Raw genomic sequence first — 10,419 nt, 5'->3', positions numbered from 1 at the left:
AGCAGCGTTGCCCTGCAGAACATATGTGGACGGCCACCAATGTTCTTGCCTCACTAGTCGCCTGACTCCCCTCTGCTCACGTGAAAACCCACTGTAGTGCAGAGCATTCATTTCTCCCGCTTCAAAGACTTCTCACGAGCCTGTCAGTCTACAAACAAAGGCGATGCTTTGACTCTTAAACAATCAGATGTTTGGAAACACACAATAAATTGGTTGAAGAATATAGTTATATTGACTTATATTAACAGTATTGTGCTGTATTTTTATGCTACATTTTCTCCCGAATTGAGCCTGTGTTTTACTGAACTGTGAATGAAGTGATTCTACGTGCTTTTCACTTCTGTATGGCGGCCACTCATATCGGGGTTTATTTGAAATGGCTGATAAATGTCATCAATGAGCATGTCAGAGGCTTGTCATCAGGCCGTGTGTGGGCCAGCCCAGCTCAGGACCTGCGCGACTCAGATGCCAAGCCTTCATCCTCATCATCCGCAGGAAGCTGTTTTTAAACCAAATGTCTTCGGCTGACGGGTCTCAAAAGATCAGAGGACGCCGAGCGCAGTTGTTGCAGACAGCTTTGGCAGGTAAGAACAACAGCTGCTTTGACTCTTTTACAGGCTTTTACATCACGGCTCATTAAACCAGGGTTGTGGACTGGAATAGTTTGAGCAGAGGCTCCTAAAATGGTCATCGAATGCTAGTGTGTGAGGCAGAAGAATTATTTACGATTACTTTTTTATACTATGGATGAAGAGTAACCTGAGCTATAACTAACAACTAAATAAATAATAAACTACACTATTCGATCGATGAGCTCTTTTTTTTTTTTTTTAAAGGCCAACAGATCTAATGTTTAATAATTTCCTGATCATGGTTTATTCATCCTAGAAATATTTATTTACACAAGAGTTACACAAAAGTTAGAAATAATTGTGGGTTTGTATGTTTCGATTATTATTTTCTGGAATTCTTTTTTTATTTACTGTTTTCATATATATATATATGTATATGTGTGTGTGTGTGTGTGTGTGTGTGTGTGTGTTTAACCAGTTTAGCTGCTGAACCCGCTCCAGGCGCCGTCTGCTGACACATAACAGTGCAACCCTGCGGCCAATAGAGGTACTACACAGACGTTCGACTTTTGCTGTTTTCATGTAAAAATAATGAACTAAAAAATAAAATATACAACAGCGACACTTGCGCGAACATGTGTGCTTTTCTAACATCAACTAAATGGTCCTTAAATATAAAAATAACAGCAGACTTTAACAATGACAATGACAGAAAATATTGGAATTTGCCTAAAAAACTCCCAGAAGATGTCTCAGAAATACTGTAAAACACCAAACAGCAGTCAAAATTATTCTAATAATTGTACTGCGCTTACTGTGCTTAGAATAATACCTAAAATTATTTTTTAAATAATGATTCTAATAAATGAAAATAAAACAGAGATCATTAGATGAAGGCAGATGTTGAATGTACCAAAACCAAATGAGAATATTTCAACTGAAATGCAGCTGAGATGGCAGAAATCTGAAGGCAGCACTTTTCTGCTGTGACACGGAGAGCAGGTGCTTTATCAGAGGAGGAAACCTCAAATTCTGGATTCCAACGGAAGACGTTCTCACAGGTGTTCTGCTTCTGAGCTGCATCAAAGGTCTGACTTCCAAACCTCTCACTGAAGGCTTCTCTGGGCGCTGCCATGCCGCGATCCTTCCTGGTCAGGAGCAAACGCTTCCATCAGAAACACAGAAGTGGATCGAGAATCAGGTCGATCAGAGAGGAGGACAAGGGAGAGGAGACTCACGGGAGGGATGGAGAGTCGCAGCCTGGAGGCCTCACATCAGCCCTGGAACAAACAAGTCAGTCTGATATCCACTCACACTCAGGGGAATGGCTCTTCCATTACCAACAACCTCTCATACAATATATCTAAAAACAAAACATTCATTATTCATACGGGGATTTTTTAAAATCTAGGCCAATAACAGAAAAATGAGTATTTTATGAAGTCATATTATCAGTAATAATAAAAAACAATATGGGTTTTTCTATTTAGAAATGTTTCAAATATTTTTCAAGCATCTCTAAATCTTGAGTGCATTTCAAATAAATGTGAAAACAGCGTTTACAAACCGTGTTCCCATATCTGCCATGATCTCCATTTGCAGTGGACACAAACGCACGCAAGTTGAATTGTTTGATATTTGTTTTCCCTCCGAAAGTGCTGCTCCATATGAAACCTGCCAGGAAGGTGTTTGCAACCTTCAAGATAAAAGCACTAGATCAATATTCAATCTATTCAATCTAGTCTCGTGCATTAATGTATTTTAAGGGACAAGAAATTCCACTAAAAACAGTCAAGTGAATGAAGCAAAACATGCATTGAATAAAATTCGGACGTCATCAGTTTTACTCTAAAACCTGTGTCGGTACTTTGTTGTGTTTGAATCTGAAAATGTTTCTGTTTCGTGACGATAGATCATAAGAATGAACTGGAGTCTTCTGCGAGCACCGACAGGAAGCCAATGTCCGACAGAGAAAGGGAGCTGGAGCAACTGGTCGTCCTCCTGGTGAACATGGTCAACCTTAAATCGGGGTTGGGCCACTGCTCAGAGAAGGTACAGAACACACGACAGAAGCTCATGAGGGAGGCAGGTGGCAGGTCAACACCAGAGTCTCATGTTCCTGTCACTTCAGCTGGAGAGCACAGGAGGCCTCCTGCAGGCGGCGGCTCACAGCTACGGCTCCTCCAAGGTAAACGTTTGCACCATCGCCCTCTGGTCCTCTGCTGCGGCTGCGACAGAACCGCTCGTGTGTGCGCAGAACTTCTGCTGTCAGGTGTGCGGGAAGGCCTTCAAGCGCTCCTCCACCCTATCCACGCATCTGCTCATCCACTCGGACACCAGGCCGTACCCCTGTCAGTACTGCGGCAAGAGGTTCCACCAGAAGTCCGACATGAAGAAGCACACCTTCATCCACACAGGTGAGTGAGGAGCACAAGTGATCCTGGGGTCCTGACTCTGGCGCCCTGGTTCTCAGGTGAGAAGCCGCACGTGTGTCAGGTGTGCGGCAAAGGATTCAGCCAGAGCTCCAACCTCATCACCCACTGCAGGAAGCACAGCAGCTACAGGCCCTTCCCCTGCGCCCGCTGCCAGCTCAGCTTCCAGCGCAGGATCGACCTGCAGCGCCACCTGGAGGCCTACTGCTGCTACAAGGATGGCTGCGCTGCCAGCAGCAGATGAAAACACCAGCTATGGAACATGTAAATATGCTTTTCTGATATTGGATTTTTGCAATAAAATATGATGAAAGATGAATGACATTTGAATTTTCAGCTAAACCAGATGTCATGAAAAAACTAAATATGAATTTATGAAAAGCAGGTAAATGACAAGAAAAAAATAGATGATCCAATAATAGGAAAACTAGAAATAAAAGGAAAAGAAGAATACAATTAATATTAGGTAAACAAGGATCTAAAAACTGATTATGAAATACATATTTAATGGCAACTAAAAATAAAGTAAGAACAAAAGGCAATATTTCTTTGAAAAGATTATTTTAATTGACAATAATTACTTTAAATAGTAATTTTAAAATACTGTTTATTCGTCTAAAAATGTAATTTATCATGGTTTGAAAGAGTAAAATTATCAAAGGGAAATGTTTATGTAAAATATGGGATGCATTCATATTTTGAGTCAGATTCATATCATATGTGAAAAATTCAGAGAAAATGGCTGACATGAAATATTATTGACACAAAAGGAAACAAAATGAATGCAAAACAAAAGGCCGAGGTCAGGTGACCCGAGGGGTCAACAGAGTCTGTAAAAGTTGCCATCAAGATGACAGTTCGACTTGTATGAGAACACGAAGGAGCCTCACGCTAACAGATGCTGTGGAACCAACAGTCTGAGGAGCAGAGATGAGCAGACTCACAGCTGCTCCACTCGCTCTGCTCAACCACATGGGATTCAGAGCACGGCTTTCTTCCTCTGCCCTCATTTGGGGTAAACTGTCGGCGCCTCGGCGAGCGCAGTGCGGCTCAACCGCCGCGCTTCAAAGGTGCGCTCCGTACGTTCATGGCTGATCTCTGGGGGAACCTCCTTCAGGAGCCGCCGGCCGTCCTCCTGAAACACACCACAGTTTAGAAGCTCCTCGCCACCTCCGACTCTGACTGCCTGTTCACCCGCGTGAGCGCAGAGGCACCACAGCGCCACCATCAGGCCCACGCCCAGCAGGAAAGCAGCGGAGATGATCCCCATCACCGGCCCGGTTCGCATCACCGGGTCTGTAAACAAGGGTGCGGTCAGCGGAAGCAGGGAAACGGAAACAGGAAGAGGACTCACGATGCTCCTCCTCCTGGTCCGGAGCCGACAGCGGAGACAATCTCTTCGTGCGTTGGCCGAACGCCGGCTTGGACCCGGGCGCCCGGGTGACCACCATGGTTCGGGACAGGTTCCTGGTTTCACAGCGCGACTGGGAACGAAGAGGTGATCGGATATTAGCCGTCAGCAGGACCACAGTCACCATGGCAACGGAGAGCAGGGTGTGAAGTCACATAAGGTGTGAAACAGCTCTTGAAGAAACGTGTTCCAGGAAGTCCGTCAGCGAGCCTGAGGCCTCGCTGCATGTGTTGCCTACAAGCTTCTGAAGTTCACAGCTGAATGCTGAGGGAAGCCATGAGGAGAAACCTGAGGTTTCATTGGCCACTACCGAAGCACATCAGACGCGAAAGCAACCGTTTCACCTGTTGCGCCACTTTTGAATTGATCTTTCTTTAATACTTCACGTATCAACCGAATATTAGAGCCAAATCCAGGGTTCTGACCTCACTACCATGGGGTCAAAGGTCACCCCAGCAAGACCCACTGGTGTACCTTCAGGTTCCGGCTGTGTGAGTGGAGTGTTTCGCACCTTGTGTGTGGGTGGCACCAGCGGGGGGATGGGTGTCCCGCTCGGACAGCCCCCCCTCACGCCCGCCCGGGCGCGGTCCTCCTCCCGGCCGGAGTCTGAGACACACAGCCAGACACTGCAGTGCAGGAACTGCATGAGTTGGCTGTGGATGGGCCTCACGATGAAGCTGAACCTCAGCGACCCGCCGGTTTCTCTCAGCGATGCTTTCGCTTTCGTTTTGCGGGGAAGGCTCTTGTCTTCATCGCCCCCCTCCTCCTCCTCCTCTGCTTCCACTAGCATCAGAGAAGGTTCCGCGGCGCAGCCCTGGCGAATGACGTCCCAGACGGGGGAGGTTTTGGGGTCGGGATGAGCCGAGACGAAGCAGGAGTTGACCTCAGCCGAATCCAGACCCTCCGCTGATATCTGCGCTCAATAGAAACACCTTTGCATCAGTCACTGTTGAGCGAGTCTGGAGGATGACTGGCTGAGGACCTTGGCGTAGACCCTGTGGTCTGCAGCGACGACACAGGGGGCGCTGTGTGTCCTCTCATAACTCTCAGAGACGAAAAGCTCCAGCTGAAGAAGAGGTCCGTGGCGTGCTGTTGTCGAGGGGGGACTCTTCCCTGGTTCAGGCAGCGGGTCCACAGCTGACCCGGGGGTCAGACCCTCACGCCGTGAATCTTCGCCGCCGCCGCCGTCAGGAGGACCTGGGTGCAGTGTGCTGGGGTCAGGAGTCCAGCAGGTGAACTAGAGAGACAGCGAGGTTAGACGACCGCAGCAGAGGGCTGAGACCTGTCACTCACATCGATGGCCAGAGGACGTCTTTTGGTGGAGGCTTTGGGTTTGTCCCTCCAGAGCAAGACCTGCGAGACACGGAGGAATTCAAACATCTCTCCGGACTGAAGCAGCACATGGGTGGGTCTGCCCCAGGGCCTCCACCCGGCTGGACCGACCCCAACAGATCCATGGGCTCTGGAACTGACACCTCCAGTAATAAACTGGACCGGACCAGAACTGGAGTGTCGGCTTCACGTCTCACCATGTTCCTGTACTGGACCGCCCCCGGCTGCTGCTGCAGAAATCCCTCGGTCCCACAGGAAATGACTGGAAACACCAACAGGAAATGGCTGCCGTTGGACTGGGCCTGGCAGGTGGGGTCCTGCAGCGTCACGGCAGACACTGGCACCGACAGACTCTGAAGACCACACCATGTTTTACTGCTCTGAATCTGCTCTGCTCCACGCCTCTGATGGATGACGGAGCGGCCTCTAGGTGACCCGAGATACTTTATCTATATTTTATCCTTCATATTTATTCATTTCAAATATTTTATTTTTTAAAATGTAATTCATCATAATTTAATTTTTTTCCTGATTTATTCTCCGTTTATTCTCTTTTAATTTTGATTTTTTTGTGTGTATTTTATTTAGAATTCCATTTTGTTAATTGTTTTAAAAACAATTTTCTGTTAATCTATTTTATAAAATCAAGTCATAAAAATTTATTAAATGTGGCACAATTTTGTGTGTATGATTATTTGCTGTTATTATATATTATATTTATAATATGTAGAATTATAATATAAAAATATTAAATTATTATTTGAATTATCACAAGAGCAAACAATTTATAACTATAAACTATAAACAATTTTCTTTTTCTAAATAGACTTTTTCCCATTCGAACCCCACGTCTCGGTCTCAAACTCCCGGATAAGTCAAAGGTGAAAGTAGAAACTATAAATCCCATGATGCTTTTCCTCTCATCAAAAATCCTGCTCCCACTTCCTGCCCAAACTCTGAGGAATGTACAGAGCAGTGAGGTGCGAGGACCTGCAGGGCGACCTGGTCCACGCTCACGCTGAGGCGTCCGCCCTCGCACTGCACCGCCAAACGATCCTCCGACCCGGGTCCGACGCTCAGCAGCTCTCGGAGACGCCGCTCCTCCGCCCCGCCCCGAGGATTCAGGACTGGAAGCACATCTGAGAAGACATCCGACGCTGTGGTGGGAAGGTCGGGCGAGACAGAGCCAGCATTCAGACCTGTGCCGGCCCCGGCCAGCTGGATCAGGAAGCGGTTGGCCAGGCCCGCCTCGGTGTAAGAGGTCACCTGGCTGTAGCCCTGGTTTCGGGCCCAGAGGAGAAGGTCTGGAACGCTGGCCAGGTCGGGCACCAGCGTGGTGGAGAGAAGCAGGTCTGGCTCAGGCGGGTACGGTGGAGACACGCTGTTGGAGGACTGGACACGGAAGGCGGGTCAACAGCAAGCGCAAGAGGAAGGGGTGAAGTGGTTTGAGCCCCTTACATGGACCACGACGTGACCCTGGAGCCCACGAGCAACGACGGCCCAGTTGACCGGCGCCGAGCTGCCGAGGATCAGAACGATCTGTTGCGGCAGCAATGTGGCCAGCGGAGGCAGCAGAGACACGATGACCTCCACCTGAAGGGAACTGATGAAGAGTGTGAGCTCCAGAGCGAAGCACTGAGGTGGGGCGGCGCTCACCCGCACAGACTGGACCCGGCCGAGTGCAGCTTGACCACATGGACCTCAGCGGAGTCCTGCGCCTGGCCAGGACGGCAGCCCAGGACTTGCTGCGGCCGCAGGTGGGACGTCACATAACTCTCAGACAGGAAGGTGGGCTGCAGCCGACAGGCCGCGGGCAGCTTGGGATCTGAAATATCAAACACATGTCTTCACTGGAGCAGAGGCTTGTTGTGACTGAAGGACTGTTGAGTCTGGCGGCACATTTGGAGTCACTCTGAGCTGCTGTTGAAGACCTGGCTCCGTGACTCACCCTCTCCCAGCCGGATGTACACCCTGTTTCCACGTGCCAGGTGCGTCAGCGACGACAGGCCTCCGTGGCGCTTCAGTGCCCAGCGGTACAGCGCCCGCGGGCGGGACGGGAGCCAAGGTGCCGGTCGGACCTCCAGCCGCAGACGGCTGGACTCCACGCTGGAGTTGGTGGACACCTGAGGAGCATCAGGGTGAGTGTTGGTGCCACTGTGCCGGACTGAAGAGGGCGGTCACCTGCACCAGCAGCGGGAGGTCGGAGGGCAGCCCGTCGGACTCCAGAACCCAGCGGACCGGGCTTCTGGAGCTGAGCAGCAGGTGGACAGACCTGAGCGGCGACAGTGACCCTTTTAACACCAGCACCACCTGCAGACACGTGTCTCATGTGACCAACTGTTCGGCTCCAAGACTGTTGTCATCCCCTCCACCTGGCCTCCCAAACTTCACCTCTGCTCATTTCAGATCTGGCCCCCTACAGGTCAAACTGAGAATCTCACATTTCATATTTCATCACCATTCAAAGCTGCTTTCGGTATTTATTTACTTTTATTTTCCATTTTTGTTCAAATGGTCAACAATTTTTGACATTTTGTCTTAGTATTATTTGATTTTTCTTTTTTTTTTAACTTATATATTGGGGTTTATTTAGGTTTTATTCATCATCATAACAACAAAATATATTTTGTATGACAATTATTTTTCTATTTCTCTTCAGGTGCGTTGACATCTCATGGCCCAGGTGGAACCACATCTCATGTCTCATGTCACTCATCCATCCTGAGTTCACCTCTCAGTCTCTGAAATCACATCACCTTGTTGTCAGACACGTTCTTCATCTCCCCCACTGTAATAACGCGGGTCTCCTTGTCCCCGCTCTCTCGGGCAGCGCACCCGAGTCCGGCCTCGAACTGCTCCAGGAGTGCCTGAACAGGGTGCAGCGCCCCTGCTGGCACCACAGAGCACTGCATGCCGTCACCTAGTGCTAAGAAAACACAACAAGTTTGAGGCAGTTGCTCAGCAGGGCCCCCTATAGGTTGGGGGACGTTCTTCGTCCACAGAACATTTCACCTGAGATTCTTCTCCTGAGAAGCAGAAGACAGAAAATAGTCCACCTGAATCCTGACATGGGGGTCATCGTGATTTGGGGTGAGGAGTCTTACATCCTGGGACGGGAGAAGAAGGTCATCAGACACGAGCGAAGCACATGACACGGCGTTGTTCACCTGGAGAGCTCATTTCTCACCAGAGACACTGTCACTCCACTCTGGCTCAGGAGCATACACTGTCCCTCAGTGAAGAGACAGTGGTGACACTATCTCTCTGAATCTCTTATTGAACATAAAGGGACTGCCCTTGTTGGTGCCGCAGACATGCTGCAGTCAGACACCAAGTGGCAGGCTGCGGATCTGCACCCGGCGGGCCGCGAATGGCCCACAGGCCGCGAGTTTGAGACCAATCAAATTGAAAAAGAATTGAAAGATTTTAATAACTGGCAAAATGATACGGAAAAAACCCTCTTGACATTTCTAACTTGTACACGGATCTAACTAGGTCATAATGCTAGTGTCTGGAGATTTCTAAAATAATTTTAGAATTTATTTTGAGCTGTTTTTCAGTATGACACGCGGGTCTTAGCATGCGAGCGATCACTCTTTAAATATTAGACGGAAGGTAAGTATTAATTTCAGGAAAGCCACACTGTTCACACCAGTGTAGTTCTTATTTATATTTGAAAAAAAAAGAGGAATTGGCCCGTCAAGCTTGTTGAGTCTGAAGCCCGAGTTGCTGTTCAATTTGAAGTGAAAGTAAACTCACCTGCAGATGTTCGTCCCAGTTCGCTCCGTGTCCCCTCACAGTCGGGAAAGTTGAACGCACGAAAGAACGCGACAGTCGCAGCCGTTTACTCCCTCATCCTGACGTTCAGGTGGCGCCGCGGAGCAGCGAGTCCGCGTGAATGGAAGTGGGAGGGGCCGCGGCATGGTGTGACAGTGAGGAGAGAGAGATGGCGAGGAGCGGAATAAAAGACGGAAAACTTAGATGGTCCCAGAAGGGAGGACCGAGGAGAGGAGGAGGAGGAACCGGGGGGTTTCAATAGAGGAGGGGAGACCCGCCTCATCCATCCCGGCTGTAAATCAGGAATGCAGCACGCATTTTTGGGCCTGAGTCAGAGACCGTCTTTTCTTTTACACGTTATGTCTGGCGTTAAAAACGAGAGGACACTGTTGAGAAGCTGCAGAAAGTGGTGTGAACCAGAGGAAGGAGAGTGATGGACAGAGGTGAAGAAGAGAGCGCAGGCACGGTGGAGGCCAGTCGCAGAAGCAGCGAGAGGTTCAGAAGCTCAAGTGAAATAAACGGTTTCATGATGTGTTCTTAGATAGAAGATCCCACGTTTCTAGTTGTCCTATGATGTGTGGACTTCAGATGCTGTTCTACTGCGGCCAAGTGCTGTGATGGAAGCCTCGCAGATGGAGAGCTTAGCCTGTGTTTCCACGTTCAGCTGCATCAAATATAGTCACAATAACAAAAGAACGTGGACTTACTTGTCCTTCCTTGTATACTGTCACTATGTTCCAGTGATGAATCATTGCACGTGTCACCTACATTTCTCACAGATGGATGGACAGCTCCTCACCTCCGTCCTCTTCAGTCCCGGCCCCTCTTGGATCCACCAAACGCAGACTTGGCATTGTTCTTCCAGGACACCAGAGAGCCACATGAACGCGTCGCC

The 10,419-nt window shown here is 48.9% G+C and overlaps 1 protein-coding gene across 1 annotated transcript; it reads right to left on the bottom strand.

Moving 5' to 3' along the window:
- Window positions 1-3,627: 3,627 nt before the first annotated feature.
- On the bottom strand, window positions 3,628-10,283 carry engl (endoglin, like). Its single transcript, XM_053852171.1, has 13 exons — window positions 8,760-10,283; window positions 8,504-8,673; window positions 7,929-8,057; window positions 7,696-7,870; window positions 7,404-7,572; window positions 7,206-7,350; window positions 6,738-7,139; window positions 5,945-6,100; window positions 5,709-5,768; window positions 5,398-5,652; window positions 4,927-5,328; window positions 4,359-4,488; window positions 3,628-4,300 (listed from the first exon to the last, which is right to left on the bottom strand). Exons 1-13 carry the CDS (start codon window positions 8,824-8,826, stop codon window positions 4,011-4,013), a joined length of 2,550 nt encoding a protein of 849 aa, XP_053708146.1. The 5' UTR covers window positions 8,827-10,283; the 3' UTR covers window positions 3,628-4,010.
- Window positions 10,284-10,419: the final 136 nt, after the last annotated feature.

The sequence above is a fragment of the Synchiropus splendidus genome, chromosome 19, assembly GCF_027744825.2.
Source record: "Synchiropus splendidus isolate RoL2022-P1 chromosome 19, RoL_Sspl_1.0, whole genome shotgun sequence".
Taxonomy (NCBI): domain Eukaryota; kingdom Metazoa; phylum Chordata; class Actinopteri; order Syngnathiformes; family Callionymidae; genus Synchiropus; species Synchiropus splendidus.
Note: the sequence above shows the minus strand (reverse complement) of the source record. Positions and strands in the feature narration are given on the sequence as shown.

Excerpts from the sequence above, each read along its gene's own strand:
- engl (XM_053852171.1), bottom strand. The coding sequence starts at position 8,826 with ATGACCCCCATGTCAGGATTCAGGTGGACTATTTTCTGTCTTCTGCTT. Across the intron at positions 7,140-7,205 it reads AGGGTCACGTCGTGGTCCAT|TCCTCCAACAGCGTGTCTCC; the intron begins GTAAGGGGCTCA and ends TTCCGTGTCCAG. Across the intron at positions 5,769-5,944 it reads CGGTCCAGTACAGGAACATG|GTCTTGCTCTGGAGGGACAA; the intron begins GTGAGACGTGAA and ends CGTGTCTCGCAG.